The sequence below is a fragment of the Candoia aspera genome, chromosome 1, assembly GCF_035149785.1.
Source record: "Candoia aspera isolate rCanAsp1 chromosome 1, rCanAsp1.hap2, whole genome shotgun sequence".
NCBI classification, from domain to species: Eukaryota; Metazoa; Chordata; class Lepidosauria; order Squamata; family Boidae; genus Candoia; species Candoia aspera.
In genome coordinates, this window is record NC_086153.1 from 64,080,265 (window position 1) to 64,095,901 (window position 15,637).

Here is a 15,637-nt window from a genome sequence, read left to right on the forward strand (position 1 = left end):
TAAAGCCTTGTCTAAAGGAATGAAACTGGGCATGAGTTCTGCTTCGTACCTGTGGATCTGATGATTTCAATGTCCCTTTCTCTTGGGAACTTGAACTTACATCTGAGCCAAATGTAGACCCTTATACTGGCTAGGGCAGTCTTTGGGCCATATTACCCTGTGAGATACTTTCTCTTGGCTTATATTGCTGGTTCACCACTATTTATATTTCGAATTTTGTCACCACCCATCTCAGTTGAAAGACTGACTCTGGGTGGTTACAATAAAACAAATAAATACAGGTTAAAATACAATAAAAACAGTATTCTTAAATAATATAAATATAAAATCCAAGATGGGGATGTTAAAAAGTTCTTAAATTCTTGTAATTCACAGGGGCCTCTTCAAGGTGCTAGCCACCCCCAGGATTGATTACCCCTCCTCCCGTCCCAAGCGAGATGGCAGAGCCAGGTCTTCACCCCTTTCCAGAAGGCTGCGAGTGGGGGCCTGCCTCACCTCTGGGGGAAGTGTTCCACAGGGCAGGGGCCACAGCAGATAAATCATGTAGATCTGATTATCATTTCTACTATCTAGCACTTTTATTATTAATACTTAATGGACTTAAAGCCAATCTTACCATTTTTTTGCCCACTATTTCTCATTCCTTTTCTGAACATCATAGTACATAATGTTGTTTACCCCAAAAGGGAATAGTGTGATGGGCATATATGTACCAGAACCATTACAAAGTCATATATTCTCACCTCACCTTGACACGTATGTCTTTGTGCTTCAGCATCTCCTTGTTTTTCTCCATGATGCAATTAGCAATAACTTTATTAATGGGCACAAGTAGCATAGCCAAAGCCAGCCCACCCAGGAAGGCTATGCCTACCTGCTGATATAAGAGGTAGAGTGTGACAGCAAATTGAAAAGGAAGACTCCATAGCTCATGGAAACTGAAGCAGAAGTTGACTAATCTATCAGTGTCAGTGCTCATAAAGTTGACAATTTCACCTGTGGTGAAGCTAGCCAGACTACTTCCATTCACCCGGAGAGCTTTCTGGTAGATGGCTGAGATAACTGCAGTGCGTACAGTAAGTATAATTTTGTTTATCTCATAATTAAACTGGTTACGTAAAATGGCACCCAGGAAGGAACCAGCAAACAGTCCCAGTGCATACAACACCCCATGGCTAAGAGGTTCTTGATGTGACTCCATGAAACTGACCAACAGGTTTAAAAGCAGAGGCCCGGAGAATCCCAAGAGACTGCCAGCCAATTTCAGAAAGCCCAGGCTGTAATAGCGCATGCCAAAAGCTGCATGCAGCACTGACAGGAGACGTACAGGTTTGGGAGTGTTTTGAGGACCTGCTGGAAGTCCATCATGTCTTACATCACTTTTGGCAAAGAAGCTATTTGTGGAAGATATCCTTCCATTTTCTGAACTGAGAACTGCCTTTTCCAGCCAACAGGAGTAGAAGTGCTCACAGACTCTGTTGGCCTGCAGTCGTTGAGGGAGCTGATAGACATCCTGTGGCTTATTCAGCTTCCACTGGTAGCCTCGCTTTATAAGAGGGTTCATCCAAGCATATGAGAAACGTGAAAGCCAGCTCTCACCATCCTCTGCCACTGCCTCCCAAGTGGATTCAGAGATCTGTGTGGTTGTAATCAAGGGTTCATGCTGCCAGGAGTCATTGACAGAGAAAAAGTCTTGCCTACTGACTACAGGGATGATATACCCAATGAGATAGAGCAGTAGGAAAGCTAACTGGAGGCACAGAATAATGACTCTGAGGGCTGAGGCAAGTTGAAGAGGCTGCTCACCCAACTCAGTCTGGCAGCGCCATACCAATGTGATAATAAGAGATGGGACTGGAAAGAAGGCAAGGATTGGCAGGACTGCAGGACCACGGCTGAAACTGTATGGAGACTTGTAGAGAGCAAGAAGTGCCAAGCTGTGACTAAGCCATGCCAGTGCAGCTGTGCCACTTGTTAGAACTTTTAGGCAGAAAGGATCCAATTTCTGTGGCCAAAGGATTGCTGGGATTATATCAAGGATGGACAAACCAGCAAGGGTAAAAGATGCAGCAATTCTGCATTTCCACCCAGGTCTGTATGCATTCTGTGAGCCAAAAGACCTAATAAAGGAGAAAAAAAAAGAGAAAGCATTAAATTGGTATCGTACCATTCTTCTAATGTCCTTTTCCCCCTCATTCTTGAAATAGTATATTCCTCATAGCCCAGTTTCTGAAGTACATGGTAATTCATGCAAAAAACTGTTCTGTCTGGAGTGTTGTTCGAGAACATTTGTATTATTTAATGAAAAAAGAATGATTCATCTCTTGAACCATGTTTGTGTAGATACTTATTCTAATAACCCAGAATTCCTCCCTCTGAAAGTTCTCCAGGATGCCTCAGTATCTCTCCCTCTCCACATAAATGTTTGCATTTATACATATGTATGTGTACATGAGTGTAAAAAATGAACCTTCACTTAATCTGAACAGCTTTAGTCAATCACCAAAGGCAGCCACTCTTTGGGAAAAGAATGGCTTTGTTTGCAAATACTTTATTGGGTACATTGGGGAGGTGGGGGGACAGATAAGTGTGCCATACACATTTTCTAACCCACACAAATGACCATTTTAGCTAACCCAGAGTGTTAGGTAACAGATCTTGTTTGTGGCTAAATTAATTACCCCTGAGAGCTAACTCCCCTGTATAAACAATCTGGAGTCTGAGACAACTTCCCAGAGAGACCTGTGAAAATGAGGACTCTCTAATTTCCATCTCTGTCTCCTTAGTAGTTTTAATCCTCTTCTCCCCTGGCTCCTAGTGACAGAGGAATAAAAATACAGGAAAATTATGGGGATGGATCGGATTCCCAAGAAGGGAGGCTAAGTGGCACCAACTCTGGTCATGCCCACCTGTAGAAATGAATGAATGAAGACAGGAAATGGAGAGGGAAGTGGAGGCTTCCCAGCCTTCTTTATGGTGGTTGGGAAGACTAAAAAATTACTGTTGCATGCCAGATCCAGCCATCCTGGGTTGTCTACTATTGGGACATAAGAATGAGTCAACTGACTGCAGGGGGTCATTTGCATAATGAAAACATAATGCATAGTATGCTGTTAGTATGAGTACAAGAGGGCAGCACACAGTTATTTAAAATTAAATAAAAGATACTGTTTTATGAGTTAGGAGTTAATTTACAGCCCCCGAGGTACCTTGGTGTTCCTATGTAGCAGGCGCTTATTACAGCAAGGATGACGTGAGGAGCCACATTTAAAAGCAGCTGGTTAAAACAGTGTCCAACATTGCCATGAACCCAGAGAGGAAGTGGATCTATGGGACTAGTCCCACATAGATTAGCCAGAATCTCTTCCATCTTCTTCCAGGAAAAAATACAACAGTAAAAGAAAACAATTCCTAAAGAAAAATGGACCAAATAAATAAATAAGGATTAAGTACTTAAAAATGTTCCTCAGCCAAAGAATATTTGAACTGAACTATAAAATATTTTCCTACTATATCCCTTGCTCTTCTTTATATTAATGAACTCAAGCTGATATAGAGGAAAACTGATTAACTCTATTTTCTATGTTTTTCCATTGCACAAGGGCAAGCCAATTCAGAATAATCATAGCAACAGAATATTGTATACAACCTGCTTGGAAGTGGTGCAAGAAAGAAGAAAGAAGCAACAACTTCCCTTTGTGCTTAATTTAAGAGGGACATAAAGTGACATATATATGAAAGGATCCCTACTGATAATTTTGTTCCATAAATAAATGTGAAATCTCCCGAACAAGGAAAACATGTAATTGTCATTGTGTAAGCTAAGAGTAGCCAAAATTATACATACTACATTTACATGGAGATCAATGTAAATTCCTCGATGTGGTACTTGCATTACACATGCTTAACTAGGAGGAAAACCACTTTTTCTTTGGAGCTACAGTAGCATGATGAACCTAAACTGCTCCATATGGCTCCATATATCTCAATAGATTATCATATAGCAACAGCTGCCAGAGGTTGGTAGATCATTGTAGAGAGCATTGTATGCTGTTGGTTGGCAAACCACGACAGCTGTGCGAGATGCTTATTTACATTGAACCTTCCTTGAACTTCCATAGTGGATAAGGTTGTAGCAAAAACTTTCCTCACAAGGCAACACGAGCTGTAACCTGAGCTGTGCCAGGAGGCTATCAGGGGGGTTACATGAGGTATGCATTGCTATTTAGACCAATCAGCCTTCTGCTATGTGAATTACTGTTTTAGTGCACTTGCTTAACTGGGAGAATAATAAAAGAGAGCTTACGGCTTGAATCGGGGCTCTCATCCCGAGGAAGTTGTGTCTGTGCATTCTTCCTGAGAGACCACAAGCTCTCATCCTGAGAAAACTTGCAGCCTGTGTATCCTTCATGAGAGACCACCACAGATCATTTAAAGTATCTCCTATGTCATGGGGCCATATGACATGCAGAATTCATTTAAAATATTACTGTGAGGTAATATTAAGTCCTGAGATAATTCCGGCAGTGAATTTAGTTCAGTTTTTCAACAGCAGACATACATATGAAATGTAACTATATTACTTTCCCAACACTGGATTAATTTCAGGTATACATAAATACAACAATAATACTGAAATGCTTTACTACGTGAGTCAGAACTCAGGAAAACCTGACTTCATCCTATTAAAAATCTTTATTAACTAGAAGAATCCTACTGTGTGGCAGTAGTTGAAATGGTAATCAAATTAGCTCTCTGTAAAAAGTGAACTGGTTATCTGTATAATACCCTTCCTCAATATCTGTATCTCCTGCATTCTTGTTTTTTATTTTTATTTATGCTTAATTGTTTTTAATGGTTGTTATATTGTTTTTAACTGTTTATTTATTTTCTATCCTGCCTTTATTATTTTTATAAATAACTCAAGGTGGCAAATTTACCTAATACTCCTTCCTCCTCCTGTTTTCTCCCAACAACAGCAACCCTGCGAGGTGAGTTGGGCTGAGAGTGACTGGCCCAAGGTCACCCAGCCGGCTTTCATGCCTAAGGCGGGACTAGAACTCACAGCGTCATGGTTTCTAGCCTGTTGCCTTAACCACTAGACCAAACTTTGTTTTATGCTGCCCAGAGTTATGTTCAGTGAGATGGGTGGCTATATAAATTTGCTATATAAATAAATAAATATTGTGCAAACTTGGCGAGAAATGAAGGTTCCCTGCAAAGCATAAGGATTGGTGCCCAGTTTGGTTTGATGGGAAGCCCTTTAAGGAGTACATTAACAGGTTTGCAAGATAGACTGGAAAGCTAAAAAAAATATCAGGAAGAAAACAACGGCAAACCGTATTGCTGCCAAGAGACCACTAAGCCACCGGGAGTCAAGCTTTCCTGGTGATCTCCCATCCAAAAACTACCAGCTTCACTGTCGCCCCTGCATAGCTTTCCGGAATCAGCCGAAGTCGTTCATACAGGAGGCTTAAAGGCGATACCTGCCCATCCGCTCTGCCAGGGGCACATAAAACGGCCTTGACCGGAATGCTCATGCACATTACAAATGGTGTACATTTAATCTACTATGGTGCATGCACAGGCTCGGATACCTCACATACATACCTCCCGTGACCTCGGCTTCATGGGTCGGAGGACTGATCTGTACCACTTCTCATCAGGTCGTCCGCTTCATTCACAAAGAAGAAAACGCCAAACCGGAACTCGAAAGCCGGATTTCTTTCCTAAACCTTAACACCCGTCTTATAAAAGTTGGGGACGCAACTTCCGGATTTCTTTTGCTGCCTTGTTTTGGTTTGCGCGTTAGAGGGTCGAAAGAAAGACCTGCTGACGGAGACAAGGTGAGATCTACAAATTTTACAGAATAGAATTTCCCCGCTTCTGAGAAATCCTAGTATGGTTTTTAGAAAACAAGATTTTGCAGGTGAAGCCACTATCACGTTTTAATTATGAATTGATTGGTTGAAATAGAAATATTAGGTTACCTATTTTTAAAATTAATACACATACACGCTTTCCTTGTTAAAAGTTTGCGTCTGCGGAGAGGAAAGTTTGTGTGGTCTGCTGTTCATCGTAGCCAATGTTTCGCACGCTGTGGTTACTGTATGTTTATGTCTTTATTCATACTACCATGGCGAATGCAGAAAAAAAATTAGTTAAACCATACAAAGTTCACCTCATGTGACAGCAAATCTTAAGGCACCATTCTCATAATGGTTTCTTGAATAACTTTAAACTGAACAGGAAATGATAAGTGTGTTGTTCTACCCTTTTTTTTTCCTCTATGAGTGCTTTGTACTCCAAATACTGTAGGATTTATTTTCCAGTCTAGCGGCCTCTGCTGTTTAGAAGAAAGCTCAACAGCAACAACAACAACTTTATACCAGCATGAGGGCCGAGTGGATTAAATGTTCACTTACCTTCTCAGTAAAGATTTCAGTCAAATACTTAGCATACATTCTTCACGAAAACTGAAGAAGTTGCAACTTTACTAGATGGTAAATTTATGTCCCTTAACGGATCCTAGCATTTGATTCGAAATTATACTTCAATAAGATATAATGTGGAATTTTCTGAGTTACTAGCAACGTTGCTTACAAATTTGTACCTGTAGGGACAGCTCTCTAAGGCTTGGGAAGGTAGCTTGTGGACTGCAAGCAGTTTCATTTGACCCTTCTCATTTGCCAAGAAAGCTGATGGTGATATGGTTTGCTGCCAAATTATGTCACTGAATTTTGGTAGCCAAACCGTGTAGAAACTGTGTGTGCGTGTGTATGTGTGTATGGGGTTTTATTTTTGTAAACCGCCCAGAGTCATTGAGTTGGGCGGCCATATAAATCTCTTTAAGTAAACAAACAAATAAATAATGCTTAGACTTAGAAACAAGAAGTTATCAAATGGGAAAGAAGTCAGAGTAATACAAATTTAAGAATTATGAAGACAATTTATATGAATAAATGTTGAAATTGACCACTTAATTTTTTAAAAAATTGCACTTCTATAGTTTATATTTCAAATATTTAATTTAATAATTAATACATTTATATGCTGCCTGACTGCCAGTGACTCTGCATTGTTATAATAATAATATATTAATGCTCATATTTTAATAGATAAGGCTGCTTCTGAACAGTTGATCTGCTATTTTAAGAGACAAAATTGGTAGTAATGGTAAATCATATATGAGAATGGGCTGATAGGTCTTTTGAAGCTTCTATATCCTTTTAGACTTTTATGGGAGGATCTATCTGGCCGCTGCCAGAGGCTGAATATTTTATTAATGATTCATTCATACCATGTGCTGCTGCCCTGATCACCGTCACTTTTCGCCTGCATCTCTTTGGGCTCTTCCACACATGGCCCACTAATTGTGGGTAGGCAACATTGAATAGTTGCATTCAGAGGGCTTGAACAGACATTATCTTCAGCTGCATGGAGGCAGCCTCAACTGCATTTTCCTGTTCCACTCCAAACGCAGTATTTTCTGGTGGCTTTAGTTCAATCTAGGCAATGTCTGCATTTATTGGTCACTGTACAGAGCCACTAGTAGACACCTTCCCCCTTGTCATTGTTCACTCCACTCCATGGCCATTTCAGGGATCCTTTTTGTCAAGGGCAGGAACACACTCGTGTAAAGCCTGAACCCCACAGGTTCCAGGTATTATATTTCCTTCTGATAAATGAAGTACCAGTTCACCAATTCTTATCTGCACCTGCAATCAATGTACCAGTGATTAGAGCAAGTGATAGCTGGTCAGAAAGGACCCAGTGAACCACTGGACTTTTTCCCTCCCTACTGATAGGTCGGTACCTTTTTTTTTTTAACCATGTTCACAGATGAACCAATGAAACATGGATTTTTTTCTTTTATTGGGTAAATTGCTAAGAGTTCCATCAGTTTTCCCTTCTAGCCCAAGTGACAAGAAGTTAGGTACACCTGTGGCGTTACTGTTTTTCACCAGCCACTTCTGGATGCAGTGAATAGGAAAGTGTCAGATATGAGGGGGAAGGGGGGGTTCATACAAAAAGCCTATCACTGGAAATTGTGTGTGGCCAGAGCGCTTGCTTTCCCAGCATGGATAGGAGGGATAAAGAAGCAGGGGAATCCGTCAGTTGGGTGCCTTGGTAACCACTGTCCAGACAGAACAACTGACCAGCATAGTTGCCATAGCTGAAGAATGGATTGAAATCTGGACAGCAATGTCTCAAGCCAGCTCCAGCTATTATAACACCAGAGAAAGCAGCTTATGACTGCTGTGTAAAAGAGCCCTTTATATACCACACAGAATAGGGTCCTTGGTAAATAGATTCTCCACTCAAGCCTTTCAGTTGCTAGTGGGAAGCCTTGTTGAGAAGCACTACTTGTGTTACAGCAAAAATACAGGAAAGTGTTGTGGCATCTTAAACTCTGTCAAATGTATTACAGTACATATACATTTTCTACTGCAGGCCATCTTTTTTTGAAAACGTTTTAGTGCTTTTTCTTACAATGTTATAATCCATCCAAAAAAAGTGGGTTATAATTAGGCAGATTAGAAGTATAATAATGACAATGACCAAAGGGTGGGATGGGGGTTGTGCATCCATCCTTGCCCTACTTGACCTCTCTGCGGCCTTTGAGACCATCGACTGTGGTATCCTTCTGGATTGGCTCAGAGGATTGGGGGTGGCCAGTGTTGGGCTGGTTTGCCTCCTTTCTCCAGGGTCAGTCAATTCCAGTCAGTGGCGATTGGGGAGGAGAGGTCTCGCCTTCAGCCCTTTGGTGCTCTTTCCTCTCCAACATCTACATGAAACCATTGGGTGAGCTCATCCGTTGCCATGGGGTGAGGTATCATCAGTATGCTGATGTTACCCAATTATCTCTCTCTGCCCCATGCAAATTAAGCAATGCCAGTGCCTGGAAGCTGTGAGGGTCTGGATGGGGAACAACAGGCTTCAGCTGAACGCTGGCAAGACTGAGTGGCTTTGGGTTTTGGGGCCTGCCAGTTCTAAGACTAGGCTATCTTTGGTGCTGGATGAGTTGCACTGCCCCAGACAGACCCAGTGTGCAATCTCGGGGTCCTCCTGGACTCCTGCTCAAGGAAGAGGTGGCAGTTGTGGCTAGGAGGGCCTTTGCACAGCTTTGTGTTGTGTACCAGTTGTGCCTGTTCTCTGCTCAGGCACTCACACCTTAGTCACCTCAATTGGATTACTGTAACGCAGTCTGCATGGAGCTGTCCTTAAGAGTATCTGGAAGCTTCAGCTGGTGCAGAATGCAGTGGCATGGGCACTTGTGTGTGCTTCCAGAACAGCACGTCACACCTCTGCTCTGAGAACTGCATTGGTTGCCAGTTTGCTTCTGGGTCCAATTCAAGGTGGTTTTAACCTTTCAAGCCCTTCATGGCTTAGGTCAGGGTTATCTGAGGGACCACCTCTCCCCAATTACATTTGCCTGTCTCAGTAGAACTGGCAGAGAGGGCATACTTTGGGTTCCAGGAGATGGGCCTTCTCTGCAGTGGTGCCTGCATTATGGAACATGCTCCCCCTGAAGTGAGGTTAGCTCCATCCATGTTAAAGTTCCGTAAGTCCCTCAAGACCCGGCTTTGTCATCAGGCCTGGGGGTCCCAGAGGACCAGGGATATTGTAAGATGGTTATATTATTGTGCTTAATTTACTCTCTCCTGTTTCTGATGGTATTTTTAATAATGACTGTTTTATATTTTTAATGTTTTTATATATTTATTTGTTTTACACCGCCCAGAGTCACTTCAAGTAAGATGGGCATCCATATAAATTTGACAAATAATTAAACAAAACATAATTCACATTCGTTTATGCAACTGAATTCTGTAAAACTGTTTTTGTGGATACTTGCATAGAGTTGAGAGACCCATTTGCAGGTGACACTATCAAAAAACAAACATGATTACACTTTCAAGTGGAAAGTTTGTTTGCCTGCAGCATTTACCCCATAAACGTAAACGCATCCCTATCCTCTGGAGCATCGTTGCGACTACGGCTCCTGTGAATGAAAATACCCATTCCAATAAGTGTATCAGGCCTTTAAGGTACCACGAGGTTCTACGATCTTTTTTTACGCGGCTACTATTGCAGGCAAAGGACCCGAGATCCAGCAAGAATGAGGTACTAAAAAGAGCAAGGGAGATGCTGTCTTTCAGGGGGACCAAATCGCGAGCAGCTCTGTCATTCCACAAGCAAGGCAAACGCCATCCACCATCCCACTCCTTCCACCCACACCGCGTTCGGTTTGTAGATCTCGCGGCGCCTTCTTCACGCGACTCGCACTTCCTCCCGCCATCTTGAAAGGGCACCCGCAGAAAGCTTCCGGACCTTGGCGCCTGGTGCGCACGCGCATTCTGCGCGGGCTGGGAGGGGGCGGGTGGTCAAGCGAGAGAATGACTAGCGCGAGAGCGAGCAAGGGGTGAGAGGCCTCGGGAGTCCTTTATGCCGCCGCTCTCTGCATGATGTACCGTTCCGGTTGCGGCCGCTCGAGCATGATCTCCAGCCGGTCCAAAGAGAACAGTAGCTCGGGGTCCCGATGTTCCCGGCCCGGTGCAGTAACCTCCGGGTCGACTCGAGGCCGTAGCCCGCGCCGCTCCCGTTCTCCGTCTCCGCGGGGCCGCCGTCACCGCTCGCCGTCCAGCAGTCGCTCTTCTCGTCGCTCGCCGTCCCCGCGTCGCAGTAGTAGGGTACGCTCTCCTTGAGGGAGGAGTCGGAGAAGCCCGGGCAGCGGGACAGCGGTATTACCTGGGTAGCGGCCTTTTGAGGACTCGGCCTCGTAACACACGCCCCGCGTTCCCCATGGCTTCCCAAGTCTGTGGTAACGGTTCCCTCTCCGTTCGCCTTCCTTTAGACGCTCCCAAGTGTTCGCGGCCAGAGCATTCTTGCTTCATGTCCCAGGAAACCCGCTTTCTGCCCGCCAGGATTATGTCTCCGGGCTAGAGCTGAGCAATGGCTGGCATTTCCTACAAGGTTGCACGTAGAAACGTAAATTTCGGCCGCAGTACACCTTTAAAGCAAACCTGGAAGGGCCCCGTGGGAATCAGGAAAACGTGTCCGCTTTTTGCAAAGTAGGAAAATCAGTGACACGTGACTGAGGTTCGCACAAGCTGCTAAGCCAAAACGCGCGTCCCTTGTTTGTGGCTTAGTGTATTATCAAGCCATTGTGGCTTCTGCGGATTTGTTGTGGGAATTCAGGCACTTAGTAAACCTTGGTTATGCAACCCGTGGCTTAAGTGTGTTGTATGAAGACACCTAAAAGTGCAGTTCTTTTCCCCTCTACTCTGAGCTAGTGAGCTCAGTAAAGTGTACTCTGGACAGCCTGCATGTTTTTGTCATATAAGGGTGCAGTCCTTCTTGGGCTCTGTTTGGGAGTAAGGCCAAATTTAGTATAGTATAAAATTGGGTGCCATGTTGATGTTGGTGCTCAGAATGTTTTTTCACTTGTTCTTTATAATACAACTTGTAAGAAGTAGAGGCAACTTTGAAAGATTGACTGTAGATTATTGTTATGGCATAAGACACTTTAATATTTCTACTGAATTGTAATGGCCAATTGAATGAACATAAAGCGATTCAAACGAAGATTGCATCTATAATGTAATTACTTGAAAAGTATTTCATCTGAAAATAATAAGGGGTATTAATGTAGCAGTAATGTAGACTACCATTTGGAGAAGTACGCTATATGAGAGAATAGTTAAGGTTAAGAAAAAACAGTGACAGAATATATGCAAGGATGACAACTGCTTCAATCTTATGCAGACTTACCTGGAAGTAAATATTAGAAGAAGTATTATGCTGGCTGGCCATTATAGAATTAGGTTATGATATTCATCTGAGAATGCAAACCTAAGCATATCTGTGAGTGAACGCCTCTAAACATATTGAGAATTACTTCTAAATAATCATATGTTAGCTGTATGAATTCGTTTTTCTTTCTGACTTTCAGAAAAGAAAAATAATTGTTGGTAAAATTAGTGAGATTAAACATCTTTAATCTTAGAGAGTGTTAAGTTTATTTATAGAAATGGAGATATTTTACCATGAGATTGTTAATAACATTTTGTTTGCATTGATAATTTATTAGTATAAAATACAAATAATTTTTACAAAACAAGTTATGATTATGTCATTTTTATTTATCTTTGGGATACTTCTTTTATTGTGTATTGCTGCTACTTGGCAGTTTTAACCTTCCAACATCTTTAATCTTTGGTATTTCTGTAAAGATAACTGTGCAATCATAAATGTTAGTTAAAAGCAAGTTTCCTGTGTTAAATAGGACTCGTTTTCTAGTAAGAATTTTCTGATTCATACATCACAGAAATCCATTATGTGGTGTGTTGAGCCTTAGTGCAATATGTGAACTCATAGCTGATTCAATAGATCTTGCTTAAAACAAGTCAGTGTTTGACATGATATGTAAGCATAATATTAGGATTGCTGCCTTTGGCATCTAATCTATTATTTTAACTTTTAATTTAAACTTAAAATATGCCATTAGCAAAATGTGTAATATAGGCTGCTTAGAGCTTAGATATCAGTGTTTTGCAAATCATACAATTGCAAAAAATCTTAGACTCTTCTATGGAAAATCTTAGACTCTTCTATGGATAATCTTAGATTCTTCGATATTTGTATAGACAGCTGTGAGGATAGACATTGAAATTAGAGACCTTAGCCATGTTTGTATGACACTTAGTAAAAAATCATAGGATATGCGGTTGTTACACTTATGCACCACTAAGGTGTGTGGCTCTTTAATGAGATTTTAGAGTCAGAGTTTTTTGTAGGGTCTGAAATAATCATAACTCACTTTAATTTGGATGTTCTACTGAGATTGTAGATTATAAATCCTTTCATGTCTTTATAGAGGAAAGCTTAATACTTTGTTCAGAAACCATAAAAGAAATCTAGTTTGTACATTAAGATGAGGCATTTTGTAATATGATTTGATGTGTTGTCTAAATCCATATTGTAGTTTGGATTGTAGGAAGGAAGGATGGATTGAGTGCCTTATCCACAAGCTGTAACCATGATTTGTTTTTAATGGTATTTGTAAAACAAGGGAGGAGGGAGAGGTTTGCTTGCTGGTGCAAAATTTACTGATACTCCAGTCGTGTGAGAGAGAGGGAGTGATAAGTTATTGCTGTGTATAGTTTGTTATGACACCTGAAGTGCAGTTTACTGTGTGGATGCCATAAGCAGGTTTATGATATTACGTGAAAGTAGTTAGGGATAGAGTGCTTCTATAGTATATAGATCAGAATTACAGTATATACAGCATATACATACTGTACTGAAAAGTATTTGTTGGGACCCTGGAAGAAAGAACCCAGAGAATAATGAACCTCATACTTCCTCTTTGGGTCTCTTGCTTAGGAGTGTTATGATTCTCTCAACCAAATAAAAGATTCTGGCTTAAAGTTCAGAGTGTCAGATGAACTCAGTAGAATTTCTCTTTGTATATCTAAATGGAAATAACTGACACAAGTCATTAGTTTAATAACTGTAGCTGACTCATCAGAACTGATGGCTTCAGGTAACAGAATATACTAAGGCATCAAATATCACTTACAACCACAGTGGCTGAATTTACATCACATGCTAAACCAAAGTCAACAAATCATATAACTCAGCATAATACAAGACTCCAGATAAGATTTTACTTATTTACAAACAAATGGAACATTTTGGAAACAGGACTGAAAAATACAGTGATAACTAGCATTCAGTATCCAGATTAGAAGTTAAAAATATCCACTACCTATATGAGAAGGGGCATAAATGGCTTTTCAGTAAGATTAAGGAGTTTAACAGCTAGGGTTGTAATGTTGACTGTGATAGTACATTACACAAATGTGTTGAATTGGTGATGTTTATGAAATCCTACTCACGTTAATGATACGCTTATGTAGATTAATGAGCATGTCTGAAGCAATCTGAACTGCTTTTTCCCCAAAGTGGGGAATCTTGTAATTGCCCACCTGCCTTCAACTACATCCACTGTGTTATAACAGTTGTTTATTCATTTGGGGTTTTGCTGTATCCTTCTGCTCAATTTACCTTTAGGTTTTGCTTCTATCACTATATTACAATAGCTGCACAACTCAAGTTTTAAATTAGTATCTCAGTACATAGAACTAATCAAGCTTACTTGAAAATATTTGATTAGATTTATTAAACATAACATTACAGAAAATACCTAGGAGTTTATTTACTAGTTAAACCACAGGGATAGGATCTAGCTTTTCATGATTGTTGCTATTCAAAATGCATTTGAGCTCAAGATGCATTTTTCCTGCATATAATCACCTGTTTTTTCTTTTAAAAATAATTTCTGAACAACTTTCCAAAATCATAGTGCTCCTAAGGTGGCTTGCAACATACCTTAATCGTATACGGTAGCTGTTTTAAATAAAACTGTTGGCAATAGACTATAGCTTCCAAATGCTAATCAGCAAATTAAATTAAAGCTTTGATTTAAAGTAAGGAGAACTGATGAGTTTTCAAACCCTCTAGAAAGCAGCAGCTGTAGACTGGATCCCCATCTTTTGATTGGGAATTTCACACACTACCTAGCAACTTTACTAATCCTGGTGGTTTGCCAATGAGTATTGCTTTGAACAAAGTTAATTTAATTACTTTAATATTTGTGAATTTATGTGCTTGCATGCATGGCCACATATGCATTCTTCATTTTAAAGAAAATATTAAATTGTTTTCTTAATTTAAAACTTAATTCAGTGTATGTTCTAAAACAGCACATCAAGTAAGATAAATGGAATTATACCCATATTGTTTTCTATGGGATGCAGTATACTTTTGGTCCACATTTCACACAGCATCTTGTTAATTGGTCATCTTCTTTACTCGAAATACTTGTCTTCTCTGTAAATAATTTCTTTGTTCTTATGATCAAATCCAGATTACTATTTTTTAAAAATTAAATATTTTAATATGAAGCAATTATTTTGTAACTACTTATAAATAGGAGTCCAGTTGGTCAAAGTACAGGAGTGCTTTGCCCAATGAAGTTTGTTTTCCAAAAATTTTTGAACAGGAATTTTCTGAAAGAATTTCCTGTGCAAATTAATCTAATCTACATGATAACGTTTCCTGATTCCTTAGGAATCTAATTTAGCATGTTTATTTTTATTTTAATAAAGCTTTATAATGCAGCTTGTTTTTTATAATTTGTGTCAATACACCTCAAATACCTGATCTGGAATATTTGAGGGAAAAATGAGAGGCCTCTCAGTGTGATGTAAAATATGTTATATTGTATAGATTTTTTAATATAAATATTTAAAGACAACATCATTTTGCCTTTCATCATCAGAGTTCAGTCATTTTCCAGTGAGGTTGGGTTGGAACCTATTTAGTTTCATTGTCATTACTTTTTAGGTCCATTTCATAAAGAGGCAAATCTGAATCAGAATTCCTGAAATAATGTTTTATTTCTCAGTTCTTCTATACTGTCCCTTTTCTTCCTGCAGTATTTAAACTTTTCTTTCTTCCTTCAGTGGCTTTATTATAGTGATGCAGTACACTAGGTTTTTTTTTTCACATTAGGCATTATGACTCAGAAGGTAAGAAAATACACTAAAACATCTAACTTATTTTACAC

At 40.3% G+C, this 15,637-nt stretch overlaps 2 protein-coding genes across 5 annotated transcripts in view; one reads left to right on the forward strand and one right to left on the reverse strand.

The window, feature by feature from the left end:
* Positions 1-5,800, reverse strand: part of ABCC10 (ATP binding cassette subfamily C member 10) — a 28,454-nt gene extending 22,654 nt beyond the window's left edge. Inside the window, exons 1-3 of one of the 2 annotated variants that reach the window (XM_063305381.1) lie at positions 5,611-5,800; positions 3,210-3,411; positions 749-2,120 (exon numbers count right to left, since the gene is read on the reverse strand). In XM_063305381.1, coding sequence (XP_063161451.1) covers positions 749-2,120; positions 3,210-3,370 — 1,533 coding nt within the window. In that variant the 5' untranslated portion in view covers positions 3,371-3,411; positions 5,611-5,800. The remainder of the gene's footprint in view (positions 1-748; positions 2,121-3,209; positions 3,412-5,610) is intronic. The other variant, XM_063305388.1, reaches the window with a different exon arrangement.
* A 4,594-nt stretch (positions 5,801-10,394) lies between these two features.
* The window catches only part of LOC134498891 (zinc finger protein 318-like), a 34,124-nt gene continuing 28,881 nt past the window's right edge, over positions 10,395-15,637 (forward strand). For all 3 annotated transcript variants that reach the window (XR_010068070.1, XM_063305262.1, XM_063305274.1), the window contains exon 1: positions 10,395-10,694. Coding sequence is in view for 2 of the 3 variants with exons in the window: in XM_063305262.1 (XP_063161332.1) it covers positions 10,467-10,694 (228 nt within the window). In the remaining variant the exon portion in view is untranslated. The remainder of the gene's footprint in view (positions 10,695-15,637) is intronic.